Source organism: Nicotiana attenuata, chromosome 2, assembly GCF_001879085.1.
Source record: "Nicotiana attenuata strain UT chromosome 2, NIATTr2, whole genome shotgun sequence".
In the NCBI taxonomy this organism is placed as follows: Eukaryota; Viridiplantae; Streptophyta; class Magnoliopsida; order Solanales; family Solanaceae; genus Nicotiana; species Nicotiana attenuata.
In genome coordinates, this window is record NC_031990.1 from 25,876,695 (window position 1) to 25,892,253 (window position 15,559).

General features: G+C 36.5%; 1 protein-coding gene across 3 annotated transcripts; it reads right to left on the bottom strand.

The window, feature by feature from the left end:
- On the bottom strand, positions 2,588 to 9,423 carry LOC109205827 (probable glycosyltransferase At5g03795). 3 transcript variants are annotated; one of them, XM_019368585.1, is made up of 3 exons: positions 8,969 to 9,423; positions 5,703 to 6,270; positions 2,588 to 3,574 (listed from the first exon to the last, which is right to left on the bottom strand). In XM_019368585.1, the coding sequence occupies exons 1-3, from the start codon at positions 9,288 to 9,290 to the stop codon at positions 3,094 to 3,096; spliced, it is 1,371 nt and encodes a 456-aa protein (XP_019224130.1). In that variant the 5' UTR covers positions 9,291 to 9,423; the 3' UTR covers positions 2,588 to 3,093. The 3 variants fall into 3 exon arrangements, with proteins under 3 accessions (XP_019224130.1, XP_019224141.1, XP_019224136.1); XM_019368596.1 differs by having other exon boundaries at positions 5,703 to 6,233; positions 8,969 to 9,054; XM_019368591.1 differs by having other exon boundaries at positions 5,703 to 6,352; positions 8,969 to 9,054.

The window sequence follows — 15,559 nt, forward strand, 5'->3', positions numbered from 1 at the left end:
TTAGTTCTAGAGTTTTGGATGCTACATGAACGTTGTAGTTCGAAGCTTGAATTATTCTTGTTATTTTATCATATTGGTTTATTTATTAAATCTTGCGCTTAATTATTTGATTGGTTGATTACCAATTGAATACTATCTAATCTAGGATTGAACTCGGGAGAGAGAATTTTAGATTGCATATAAGATTGAGTAGAGCAAGATCTTGAACTTGAGTATCGGGAACGGATTTGCGATAAGGATAGGGATATACCTAACCGCCTTGCTTGGTTACTATACAGGAATTATTAATGCGTTCTTGTTAATCCTAATTCCATAGGAATATAGGCGTTACGTTAGCTTGCATAAACGAGTAGTACTTCGGGAGAATACTACGAGTAATATTAACCTTGTCAATCAATAAACCAGATAAATTAATTAGACAATTCAAGTGGAAGACTTAACGGGATTGTTAGCTAACCCATAGCTTAGGAAAATTTTCTCCCATTGAGTTCGCATCTAAGCTTGCCGACATATTTTCTTTAATTTCTTAGTTTTCGACTCTAGATTAGTTGTAGTTAATAATCTTTAGAAAAGTGCTTGAATAGATTAATTGTCTTAGTTTATTTAGTAAATAGTTAATCACAAGTCCATGTGGGTACGATATCTGGACTTACAATCCTATATTATTTGTCGACCACATATACTTGCGTGTGTGTTTTCGAGCAACAGCAAGCTACGAATAAAGCGATGCTGTCAGGGAGGATTTTGAAGCGAAGAAGAAGGAGGAGATCGGTGTTGTGATGGTTGCTCAATTGGGCGGATTGGGCTGGTCAAATGGATGTGGGCTTATATTGCCACCTCTAGTCAATTTGAGGGGCATTTGCATCTATACCCGCTTTTTGTGTCACGTTTTAACTTGTACCCGCTTTGCAAAAAAATTGCAAGTTTTTCGCATAACTTCAGCATACGGGGTTGAAGTAGCAAAGGCAATCACACAAAACTTCAGCATTCTAGTAGCCAGGTCTGAAGTTCAGCTCTCTAGAGCTGAAGTTTTTGTTTGTAAGCTTCAGCTCTAGAGCTGAAGTTTTTGTTTGTAAGCTTCAGCTCTAGAGCTGAAGTTTTTGTTTTTTAACTGTCGAACTTCAGCTCTAGAGCTGAAGTTTTTGTTTGTAACTGGCGAAGTTTTTGTTTGTAAGCTTCAGCTCTAGAGCTGAAGTTTTTGTTTTGTAACTGTCGAACTTCAGCTCTAGAGCTGAAGTTTTTGTTTGTAAGCTTCAGCTCTAGAGCTGAAGTTTTTGTTTTTTAACTGTCGAACTTTAGCTCTAGAGCTGAAGTTTTTGTTTGTAACTGGCGAACTTCAGCTCTAGAGCTGAAGTTTTTATTTTTAAGCTTCAGCTCTAGAGCTGAAGTTTTTGTTTTTTAACTGTCGAACTTCAGCTCTAGAGCTGAAGTTTTTGTTCGCCAGTTTAAATGCATCAACCTCATTTCGTCTAACTCACACTCAGCTTTGCTCAGCCATTTTTATTGCTAAGCAACTGATATTCGAAAACACAAAACAATTAGGAAATCCTTATGAGGATCAAAGTATTATCTTTATGATATGTTGGAGTCGAAGTCTGGTTTATAGGTTCAGTTACAGCTTTAAAATAAGAGAATGACAACGATTAAGGGTAATGGCGTGTAATGCAGTAAAAGAGAAGCAACACAGAAAAAGCATTCCACTTTGAAATGAAAACAACAAAGACTCAGACTACCAAGAACAGTAATGATCCCTAAGATGACACATTCAAAAGATTCAGTAGCTCCACCACACTGTACAATCTCAGACTTTTCTTTCTAAAAATGATTATTATGTTCTTGAGGACGTTGTGTGAATACATGTTATATACATAGCCGTAACAGATTTCTTGCAGAAAAGGGAGAAGGAGAAGTTTGAGAAAGAAGAGGCGGATATAACTTTGAGGAGGAGAAGGAGGAGGAGAAAGGGTGCTGAAGTTGTTTAAAAAGTGGGTACAAGTTAAAAGTTTTTAAAAAAATGGGTATAGGTTAAATGGGGCGACCAAATAGGACGCCCCGTGCAATTTTTACTCAATTTGATCATTATTTAGAGCTCAACGTATTTATTCCGAACCACCTTTTACAGAGGAATTCCAGTCACAACAGTTGTAGAGTTTCTAAGTGCTTGACGAAATATTAGCATTAGATTCCATTCCAATAAGTTATTACGATTCAATTATTGTTACAGCATCTTGTTTACCTACTATACTGCCAAATTGGCAGTTAGTTAACAATAAATGTTTTTCTCCCTACCAGCCATCTGCATGTATAAATTGTATACCGTCCCCTATATATTACTTGAGCCAATTTGAAATTTCATCTTCGTTTTTTTTGTTCTTTTCGAAATCAAGAAACTTCCTGGCTAGTTCCTATATTTTGAAAAATCAATTCATCAACATTTACTCACGTTTCATTTCCAGAAATTGCAATTTAGCCTCCGTCCATCCTTTTCCTGGTCAAACTTAAACCCCACCTAGAACCCCCAGACCAAAACCTCATAAAGTACTACTATAAATATGCATAGATCACCAAAGAACGAGAAACTATTCCCTAACTACCAAAACAAACGAACTCAATCCTAGTTTAGTGTAGACAGATGGCTAGGATGTCCAGATTCACGAGCTTCATTTTCAACCATAACATGTGACAGACAATCTTGTCCAAGTCCAGGAATAGGACACAAGTACGTAACAGGCAACCACCAGTAGTAAAAATCAACCATAACATGTGACAGACAATCTGAATATGGGGCATTTGTTCTAGTAGCATTTTCATTGTTTGATTTGAAAGTAATCTGAAAGCTTTTTTCCTTGCAATTCATATACCTTTTGGGCATTTCTCTAAGTTTCTTTTGTTAGGAATTTTTTGTATGGATTAATTTGTTCTTTGATTACCTCTAATAGCACTATTATTCAGTGATGTTCCAACAAATTGAATATCTTTTATCAATTGGTATTTCCAACTTTTCACCTGATCACTGGTACCGTGTCAAAGAAGGGTTCCTTGTGACCCCGTGAAATTAATATACAAAATTCAAAGTGTGATCTGGTAAAATGCTCATTGAAGCCTTAAAGAACTTCTCCTTAGCCACAACTCATACATAACCATATAAAAGGCATCAAAATCAACAGGGGAAACATGCCACTGGAAGTGTTTTCTCACCTTCAGAACATTGCTATGCAACATTAAGTACTCCTGCTGAGTTATGCCTTGAAGGATTTTCTTCAATAAAGGGATGTCTAACGTGGCAACGATGACTGAAAAATGCTTCCAATCTAATATATCTGCAAATGGAAGATCATAATGGTTCGCAATGATCACAGGTACACAGCCATAGAACAAGGCATCAGCAATGCGAGCGGTGTTCACTTCATAGCCTTTGACATGAAGGCAGAATTTGCTATCAAGTAGTTCTTCGGCATAAGATCTTTCAAGGCGACCAAAGTGCACAAAGATGTCAGAATCATTTCCCCACCACTCTAGAAGCTTTTCACGTACAGGAGAATTTATTGTTCCAGCAAAAAATCCTAGCTTTTTCCTGAAACCATTCAATAAAATGAGTTTATTGATCTCTACACAAGAAGAAGCCCCCCACATGGCAAATAAGGTTATGAATAATATATTCATCCAAAAGCTTCTCTAACAGTGCAAGTGATTATTATCTAAGATAGTGAAATCTAATAGTAATTTTTACCGACGGCAAAACCAACAGAAAAAATGAAACAATATCAAAGAAGTTTCCGGTGAGTGGTAAACAGCTGAAACCTTTGTCCGTGAGCTTCCTATCTAGTAGCTACACGGCACCATATCCATATATACACATTTTAAGGTCCGGAGTTCTTACTGGTGGTCACTAGAGCTTCCATTTCTTTAGTCTAGCTTGAAGCATACAGCTTAACACAGTCAACTGAATGTATAAAGGGCAAGTTAAGGGAAACCTTCTTAAGCTTGGATTAGCCCCCCCCCCCCCCCCCCCCCCCCTTTGTTTTTGTCTTCTGTTACCTTTTTTCACTGTGTGTACAGAATCACACTTCTTCAAACAATATGAAGACGGCTATAACAATATCAGAGAACTACCAGTCGACTCAAACTGCTTGCTCATCTACCGAAGGTTGTTAGGAGGAACAGCCTCTTGCATACACCAGAACAAATCAATTGTACAATGACCCTTGTTGAATGGAATCCTCGAGCAGAGGGAGAAAAGAGGAAAGTATAAAGAAACCAGGTGCTACATACAAGCAAAACAGTGTTAGCCAGGAGCAGAACAAAGAAGCGGCACTTACCACTGACCAAGTTCTGAGTAAATCTTTCTCTCATCAAACAATTTACAGATAAGTTGGTGATTGTTTAAACCATCGCATAAGATATTTGAACTACTTAGTCAAGAACAGCAATACTGAACTTAACCAAGAGACAACTAAGGTAAATCAAACGGGAAAATAAATTGGAGCACCTAACAATGCATCTTCACAGACCAAGAACTACGAGATCACCCCTTTCACTCTTCCCTTCTTTCATCTATCCACAAGGCTGTAAAAAGAGAGACAGGGGCGGCTATCTAGTGGGAGTCGTTTCGGTTGTAATTCTTTTATGATGTACTTAATAACACATCTCTATTCAATAATTTCCATCTTCTCTTTTACCTAAGCCATTGTATTCTCATTTACAGCTAACTATGGAGTTTAGAAAATCTCTGAACGGTAAACTTTTCCCTTTGCCTCATCTGACTCTCATATCTACTCCATTTTCCCCATGATTCTCACCTCCAGTGCTCCATCTTTCTTCCACAGCTACATTCTTGTCAACGATATCTGACATTTATCATTCAAAAAAATAGTGCTTATCTGGTGGCAGCAGTGTGTATGGACATACCATTACAAAGCATTTGGGTGATGGTGCAGGGACAACAAGGTCACCAGGATTCTTTATGCACCTGTGTCAAATAGACAGGACCATGGACACAAGTATCACTACCTCTAATGAGTTCTGCAAAATACACTTAAACTTCCCATAAATTGGTCCCACTATGTTCGATAACCTTACAGGCTCAGCAAACTATCCAAGTCGAAGTAATATATGGGGATAGTCACTATAATTGATGAAACGAATATCCTGTCCAGATCTAACTAGTTTATTTAATATGTAGTAGAGATGTTATGTACTAATATGCAGACACCAAGTGGTCGCCGACCCTGAACGAAAATCCAAAAGACCAAAAGGGATAACCAAAAAGTCTTTACAACATAGACCATATTTAACCATGGAATTGGAATTAAGAATCCAAAAAGGTTAAACCTATAAAAACATCTAGTTGGCAAATGGATTTGATTACTTCGAAGTTTTTGGACAGGCTCCCATACAAGACACGTCAATTTGCAGGTTTCACATGAGGTATACAATCTATTACAGTTTAATATGCACATGGGAGCACAGAAGAATGGCATATGATGAATGCCGAAAAAAGGCTTTCCCAAAGATGGGCATATGATGAATGCCAGTAAAAGCTTTCCAAGATACATGTCAAGATAAACAAAATTATCTTGTAAGATTCCATGTGCTTATTAACTGACAGGTCATAATTTGGAAATTAACCCCAGCAAAGTAGTCCGATATCTGAAATACGTGCAGTGAAATAAGCTAATAAAATTCAAAAAGACTCAGCTGACCTTTTATAAGGTGCAAGATTTGGGTCACTTCCTAGCCTTGGCCAAATCTGGGGCATGGATGCATCTTTATGTGGAATATATGCTGATACGAAATAACTTGAAGAACACACAACTTGGATCGCATTGATCTTAACATCAATTGCTTTCTCCATGGCAAAACGACCAATGGAATGACAAGCAACATAGAAGTGGTCAGCCCCATTGGTGTGGTTCCAGTAAGGGTACTCATGACTAATATTGAAGATGTAGCTTTTTATGAAATCTTTAATACCATCAATCCCCACTCGTGGATCATGCCGCAATCGTGCAATTGAGAAAGGTAGAAAGAAAAGATCTGCATTGGAAGGATCCTTTGTAATGAAGTGGCTTGTCACAAGAATTTTCTTGAAGTAACTTTCACTGGCATAGTTTCCGCCTGGCATAAAATCAACAGCCAAGAGTACATTGGAAAAGGGATCAGCCTTTTGGTGAGGATAAACATATATCTTCAAGCTCCTATTCATTTCTTTGTAGTCGTTCATAAAGGTATCTCTGTCATGGAATACCGCTTTGTCATTAACAAACTTTCCTGTAAATAAAAGCCAACTATTTCTAGATCCAGAAAATAAGTGACAAAGCTCAGACAAGACAGTAATCAGGGCCAACACACCCTGCCAAAACGCCAATCAGGACAGAATATTATTGGGCTGCAGGCAATTAAATTTGCAGTAAATAATATAGCATTCACAGAATATAGTTACTTCAGATAATAAACTGACAAAAAATAGTACTTATCAGAAAATAACCACGGTAGTTATCGGTATGGCAAAGAGATACAACTTACAGAAGGCCAAAAATGACATGGTTGGAATCCACAATTGCATTACACTACTATCTATTTCGCAGTTCCAAGATAAACTGGGCCGAAGATACTGGTTTAGCCATGTATGCATGACTTCTAAATAAAGGTCAACCAGTGGACAACTGGAACAATATTAAGCTGGTATATCAACCTACAGCCTGTGGTTAATCAACATAAATATGACAGGATACGACAAGAAAATATTATCTTGTTACCTATCTGTTCCAGTATCAGAATCACCCCAACAGCGGGTATGTTCTCGAAACACCTCCTTTTCTCAGTCACAGGCCGGAAAACTGGAAAACAACTAATGCAACCCGACCCCCAAGGTTATAGTAACTCGTACCACATGCCTCCCAGCTGGGCAGGCTTACTTATAACAATTTCAAGCATGTCAGAGTAAGAAAAAGACTGCACTCCAGGTCTAATAAAGTATAAAATATTAACCTAGAACCCGACTATAGCAAAAAGTAAGTTGCAAACCGAGAATTGCTGTGAAGACATTTCACCGGAGACCTTGAAAAAAAAAAGTTGGGTGCCAAAGTTTGATATTACATAGAAACAACTTTAAATGTACTACGAGGTTCTTTAAATAATCAAGCTGGGATTCATTAGACATCTAAATGAGAGCATATCATCTTTTTTTTTTTTTTGATAAGGTGAGCATAGCATCTTTGTACTGCCTAAATCATGATGCTAAAGTTTTTTCTCATAGTTGCTTAAAGAGAACCCTATATTGTGCTGAGAGGTGTGTTGAATCGCCACATTTTGGTTTCAGAAGACTTAGGATGTGCTATGTTTTTCTTTTCTATCAATCACAGAAAATCATTTCACTCACCTCATGATAATAGAGATAAAGAAAAACAAAAGAGAGAACAACCAGGTTTAGATGATAGAAGGCACCTTAAGAGAAAATAATGATGCTGCAACTTTTCCTGTTTCATCTAATTAGATACCTTTCCAAAGTAAGCATGCCGACTTAAGATTCAGATTATTATATTCATACTCAATTTTCGAGGTGAAAAAGAAGAAGCAAAAGAGAAAGAAGTGAAATCTCCAAAAGATTAAATCTTTTATTTTCATTTCGTCTACCTTATCCTTCTATGCATATGCTTAAACATTGTCCATATACGACAATTGGACATCATTTCTCTGAAACCATTTCTGTACTTTCATTTCCTGCTAATTGTTTTTTTTTTTTAAATTTATTTCTTTCCTTCTTTAGATGTTATAAGCATTCACTAACTGGAGATCCAAATCACCAACTCACCGAATAAATCAAACAACTAATTGAAATAGCTTCTAATGCATCTAACCTGCCAAATGATGAACTTGGATACTCAAGTCGTTGAATGTATCCCAATTCTAAATAGGTACGTCTTTTAAGCATCATCATGTGCCATTAAATCAAAGAATAAACATTATCCTTTAAGCACTAAATCAAATCGTTGAACATACGAGGTTCCCAAATGATGAATGCGGAAACCAAATCATTGAACTGTACAAGGTTCTTAATTCTAAATAGGTAAGTCCTTTAAGAAGCATCATGTGGCATTAAATCAACGAATAAAGCATATGATCCTTTAGCACAAAACTCAATCTTCACAGAGTCCCTAGTATCGAAAATCTCTAACAGTAAACTTAGTGTAGCAAATTCAGCAATTCTTTTAAGTTCAGAATGAAAAATGCTAAATGATAAACCTCCTAACAACAGAGCCACTTCCTATAATATTCTCTGCCTGTCACAGTTTTTGTCCCTTCTACCTTTTCCCTGTTCACATTTGGTCAATTTCAATTTAATTCGACGATAGAAAATAATTATATTTTATTAAGATTTTGCTCATTCCAAATGACCATATAATACATTCAATAATGTCCTCCCTCCCTGCTATTTTTCCATTTTATGTGATATTGTTTGACTGAGCAATGAGTTTAAGCAAATAAAGATTTTTGAAACTTGTGGTCTCAAATAAGCCATAGATACTTGCATGGCAACAAATCTATCTCATTAAATATAAAATGAGAAGTTAAAGTTAAATTATTTCCAAATATACTAAGGTATTCTTGGGACATACTAAAAAGTAAATTACATCACAAAAAATTGGGACAGCGTGTCTCAATTTGTTTGGACCTTTTTTGAGTACAAGGGTCAAATTGACTAATTTTCCGTGTGAATTCGGACATAGATTCTTTAAGTTTTTTAAAATAAAATTTACATTTTCACAAATTATATAAAAAGTACTACAAGTCACATTAGTTAACAATTCAAAATATATAAAGACTATCTACCAAAAAAAAATGATAAAAGAAAACCATGTTTGACACCTCAAATAGTAGTAATAGGATCATTCTTTTTTGAACGGATGGAGTAGTAAAACTTTACAAAGTGAAACGATTTTAAGTGGTTTTTCTTTTCTGTTCATACCATTCAATCCCGTATGCCTCTGGCTCTGAAAATTTCCAATTCCACCAGTATCAAAACTTTGTATTGAGCCAAGAAATGAAATGTTGATCGGTTTCTGGGAGGTGGAGTTGAAGATTGAAAAATCAGTAGAATGAGCGAATGTGAGATGGGTTTGTTGGGAATGAGTGAAGAATTTGGAAGTGAAGGAAATGTAGAAGAGAATTAAGAGAGAGGTGACGAGAGCTAAGGCTGTGGGTACGAGAACGAAGAAGGGTTGTGGTGAGTTTAAGTCACGACGGGGTGTGAGAATTTTGAGCATTATCAACAATGGAGTACTAGCCATTCAAGCTGCTGCCTGCTTCTTTAACAGTGAGTGCACATTCCGAGATGTATTGCAGGATGTAGGTGGAAGCATTAATGTTATAGGTAAGGTACAAGCATTTACTGATACAGTACAACACCTAGAATGAAGGAGTATTTATTTGCGCTGACAAGTAGTATTAACTAAAATGAGGTATAAATTCCTCATTACATTCTTTGTCAGGCTAACAAACAAATCGCCTATGTTTTTCACAACACCCAAATTGAACTTCGAATGTTTTATTGGAAATGAATAATAAAACGCATTAGACAAAAAAAAAAAAAAAATCAAAAATTGAGAAACAAATCCAGAAGTACTGTTCAATTTTTGAAAATAGCATTTGGTTGAAAAAGAATTCGAAAGAAAAATGAAAAGAAGTTTCAGAAAAAATTGTCTTACGCTTTTTGTTTTTTTTTGGGTCAAGGGGATTGATTATATTAAGAACTAAAAACTGTTAAAATAGATACATGAAGTGTAATTAGTATCCCATGTAGTAGCCATATATTGTTTCATAGTATCACTATTACATGGCTAGTATTTTTATGCTAGTAACTTTAAACTTCTCATTTTATACTTGCTATGATGATTCATAGCCACAGTATTTTTATGGTTTATTTTTTACCACAAGTTTCAAAAGTCTTTATTTTTTTATTAAGCTTTTTGCCTAGTTAAATACTGCCACATAAACTGGGACTAAGGGAGTATCACTTTGCATGTTTATAATGTGTGTGTGTTACAAAAATAATAATAACAACAATTATGCCTCAATCTCAAACAAGTTCGGGTCTCAAAAAAGTTGGAGTCAGCTATATGAATTTTTACGGGCTATATTTTTCCAGTTAAAATTCTTCTCAAATGAGCATTACAAAGTAAATATAAAACATATTAAAAGTTCTCTCTATTTTCTATTGTCATAAAAATCTCTAGTATGGCATAAGACTCCTAGAAGTATATGATCTAAAGCAAAAACACTCACATGACTAAAATATATGTTCAACTAATTGGTATCACTTATATAAAATTAACTTCTTTCATTGTGTCCTACTTTTCCCTAAATCTGCATGAATTCCAATATAATATCTACTCCCTCTGGTCTACTTTAATTATTTTTTTGGTTTTTTCACACATAATAAGAAATTCATCTTTTAACATTAATTAACAAGGCCATATTAATCTTTACTATTGTCACGACCCAAAAACTACCATTCGGGCATGATGGCGCCAAACTCACTTGCTAGGCAAGCCAGGCATAATAAAAGTGGAACAAGATAATGTAATTAACGAAAATAATACAAATCTAAAGCCAAATGTCTTAAATAAATTGCGTCAATACACAAAATTCTCGGAACTGGCAATACAGAGTCATGAGATCTACAATAGAAGCACAAGTCTGAAAATACAAAATAAAAAATATTGTCTGAATAATAATAACACTAACTGAAATGGAAAGGGACGTCAAGGACTGCATTCGGAATGCAGCTCTACCTCGCCTCACGTTAACTCACAGCAAATAGGATACAGAGTGTAGTATAAGTACAAGCGATCCCATGTACTCAACAATTATCATAACTAACCTCGGCGACATAATAGTGGCAACAATTATCAATGATACTCACTAATAACCTACTCAGTTCATGAATTTGCAAGTACACAGCAATGGTACCATCTAATCATAAAAATTTCATCGGTGCATAAAGAGATAGTGTGCCAAGTCCTGCATCGGTTAACAACCCATTATATAGAGAAGATATATGATCAAGTCTCGTGTGCACAAGTAGACATATAGAGAAGATATGTACCATACTCCCACTAATCGAACCAAACAGCATATAGAGAAGATATGCACAGCGAGACATGCATACATTCCAGATCTAATATATATAGAAGATATGCGAGTAAAACATGTATACATACAAGGAGTTTGCAAATAGAGAAAAGACTCGAAAACCAAACATTTATTAGTTATTCCTCATACAGCGTATACACCATCAAGAGAGAGACATGAGAGGGTGACCCTAGGGGGATGTATCCTTATCCACACGGTGCATGCACAACTCACGTGCTATATAATCCAACCCGCACGGACCACTCACGTGCTATCAATCCAATACATATCACACCGAAAGCATATATAAGTATACGTGTACATGAACAATGAATGTCAGATCACATACTTACGGACTGATATAAGTGACATGCTAAGGTGTATGCATGTGCGAAGTGTCCTACCATAGCTCAAATTAGGCGATTACGCCACAAAATGGAAATATAATGTTTGAATAGGAGATTAACCTACATATAACCTATGACATGATTCAATTCAGCTTACCAAGGGGTACAAACATAAGAAGCATGATAGCAAGAAGCTTAGGGGTCAATTCGTGGCATAAATTAGCTTAAGCACTACTGCGAGCATGGATAAAACCCTAGTGTACACACATGGGCTCAACCCCTCGCATGTGCGCCACACATAGCACGTAGCCAACACTAATAACTCAGGCAACTAATGTCTCAACTAATTTTAGGCAAGATACTTACCTCAAATAAGCCAAATCAACATTCTAAAATCGCCTTCCCACGCAAACTGCCCTCCAAACGGCTCGAATCTAGCTAAAAATAACTAATAATATCAATTAAGTCCATAGGAAACAACCCCAAATAATAAAGCTTTGATCTTTTATACAAATATATAAAGTTAACCAAAATGTCAATCCGGGCCCGCACCCCGAAACCCGACATAACTCACGAATAGGGCACATCCTTTCGAATACAAGTCCAACCATACAAGTTTCATCTAAATCCGACTCCGAATCGGGATTCAAATATCTTTTTTTTCGCTTTAGAAAAGTTTTGCCAAAATTCCCAATGTTTCTCACTTGGATTCATCAATCAAATTCCATATTCAGGTATGGAATCATGAATAATAATCAAATCCGAGTCAAGAACACTTAACATAATCCAAGTGGGTGAAAATTGCCTCAATTTAAGCTCTCATCTCAAAATATGATAAAGAGCTCAAAGTCCCAAAAATGATATATTATACTTCTGTCCAGTTATACACTTCGCGATTGCGAGACACACTTCGTGATCGCGAAGGCCAAATTCCTGACCAGTTGCCGCCCCTTCTTCACGAACGTGAAGCCCTTACGCTAGCGCGATGCCTAGCCACCTATTGAGCCTTTGCGAATGTGAGCCTAGTTCCACGAACGCGAAGACATTCCTCCCTCTGGCATCATTCCTTCGCGAATGCATCCCCCTCACACGATCGCACTTCTTCAGATCCCTCCTCTCGTTGAACGCGATACCTGCTTCGCGAGCGCGAAGAGGAAAATCCTTCTGCCTGCTTCCTCTTCTCTCCAAACGTGAGACTATCTCCGGGATCGCGAAGCACTGCAACTGATCAAAGAACTAGCAATTCAAAATCATTAAAAAATGATCTAAATCCAGCCGGAAACACACCCGAGTTCCTCGGGACCCCGTCCAAACATATCAGCCAGTCCCAAAATAACAGGAACCTACTTGAGGTCTCAAATCATATAAAATAATATCAAAACCACAAATCGTCGATCAAGATCAATTTCTTAAGTTCATAAACTTCAAACTTCAAACCAAGCGTCTGATTCAAGCCTAACTAATCCGGAATGACCCCAAATTTGGGACAAAAGTCCTAAATGGAATAAAGAACCTATTCCAACTTTCAGAATAACAATTCGAACCCGATAGCCTCAAAGTCAACTCCCACTCAAACCTATGAACTTTCCAAACTTTCGATTTTCCAACTTTTGTCAAATAGAATCAAATCGACCTAGGGACCTCCAAATCCAAATATAGACATACACCTAAGTTTAAAATTACCATACGAACTTATTGAAACCATCAAATCACCATTTTGGGGTTCTTTATACAAAATTCAAACCTCGATAAACTCTTATAAATTAAGCTTCCAACCTTGGAATTAAATATTGCAATTCATTCCAAAACTATCCAAACTCAAACCAATCATCCCCGCAAGTTACATAACAAAAAATACACATATAAGGAGCATCAAATGGGAAAATGGGGCCCAAATATATAGAATGACTAGCCGGGTCGTTACAACTATCTCTTTAATTTGTCTATTAGAAATATAACAGATACTCTGAGACTCTTTATTCCAAGGGCAACTTTGAAAAAAAGAAGATATTCCTTCTTCATATCTGAAAAAATTAAATATTACGGACCACAATAAAAAGGCCAAAAAATCAATTAAAGTGAAACAGAGAAAGTATTAATAAAAAATGTACTAGAACATTACGGTTTTGTTTTAGTTGTTGAAAAGGTTAGTTGCTTGAAACCCTACGGAAATGAATACCGAGGTTGCATATGATACCATAGCTTGTGACGATGTTTCGAGTCTCTTACTCAGATGATCATTCAACTATTCAAAATTATGGACTAAAATAATTTTTTTTTATAACAGGAAAGTCACTTAATTATTCCTATTGCATACAAAAGGTCACTCAACCGGAATTATCAAATTTTCTGGTGCAAAATATGACATGGCAGTCCATGTGAACTTTTTATATATTTGGACCAAATAAAATAATTAACACCCAAAAAAACATAAAAAATCTAACCATATACCCAACCTAACCAGGTAAATATAAAAATCCACCTGCTAAATAAAATCAAATACTAAAATGCATCCCTATTGCAAATGCATCTCTCTTCTTCAGATAAAAAAATGGCTTTTTTTTATGGTTTCACTCCAGTCCTTAATCCGTACCCATTATTATTTATAAAATATAGAAGAAAACCGTGAAAGAAGAATATAGGTCATTGAGAAAAGAAGAACATAGATCACTCTAGTCCTTAGTCCTTAACCTCGTACCGTTATTATGTTATAAAACCAGAGTAAAACCATGAAAAAAGAAGAAATATATTTTTTATAAGAAGAAGAGAGATGCATTTACAACATGGATGCATTTAGCATTTGGTTTTATTTAGTGGTAGATTTTTATTTTTAATGCGTTGGGTTGGGTCTATGGGTGAATTTTCTATGTTTTGTTTAGGTGTTAATTATTTTACTTGGTCCAAAAATATAGAAAGTCCATGTAAACTATCACGGCATATTTTTCCACTGAAAAGTGTGATAATTCTAGTTGAGTGACCATCTGTGTGCAATAAGAATAGTTGGATGACTTTCATGTTATAAAAGAAAGAAATGTTATATTAGTTCATAATTTTGGATAGTTGAATTGTAACGATCCCGCCGGTCATTTTGAGTATTATAGCCCCGTTCCCCCATTTATTGCTTTATATATGTTCACTTGTTGTTATGTGACTTGCCGGAGTCGTTGATTTGGTTCCATGGATGTTTCGGAATAAATTGGGACACTTAGTCCCAAGGTTGGAAGTCTAAGTTGAAAGAGTTGACCGGATATTGACTTATATGTAAATGACTTCGCAACAGAGTTTTGATGGTTCCGATTTGGATTTAGGAGTGTGTGCAGATATTGATTTGGAGGTTCGTAGGTAATTTTGGCTTGAATTGGCAAAAGTTGGAAAAGTTGAAGTTTGGAGAGTTGAGAAGTTTGACCGAGAATTAACTTTGTGGTTACCGGGCTCCAATTTTGTTTCGGAAGTTGAAATAAGTCCGTTGTATCATTTATGACTTTTGCGAAAAATTTGGGGTCAATCGGAGTTGGTTTGATAGGTTTCAGCATCGATTGTAGAAGTTGGAAATTCATTAATTTCAATAGGCTTGAATTGGGGTGCGATTCGTATTTTTAATATTATTTGATGTGATTTGAGGCCTAGACTAAGTTCATATCATGTTTTTGGACTTTTTGTATGTTTGGTTGAGGCGCGGGGGCCTCGGGGGCCTCGGGTGGATTTCGGATAATTAACGAAACAAAAATGGGACTTGAAGCATTAATGAGATTGTGGACTTTCTGGTGTGATCGCACCTGCAAGGGGATTGGTCGCAGGTGCGACTGGAGTGGCACAGAAGTGGGGTTGGTCCTGCTAAGGGAGTATTGCAGGCGCGGAGGAAGGAGCATCTGCGAGTTCGTATAAGCGAAAGTTGGTCGCATGTGCGGAAATTCGAATTTGGTTGAGTACGCGCAGATGCGGACGCGGAGCCGCAGGTGCGAGCCTTTGGCCGTAGAAGCGGCAGGGCGAGGGTTGAGTGTAATTCTGCAGGTGCGGATTTTTAACCGCAAAAGCAGTACCGCAGAAGCGACTAAGTGGGTCGTAGAAGCGGAACCACT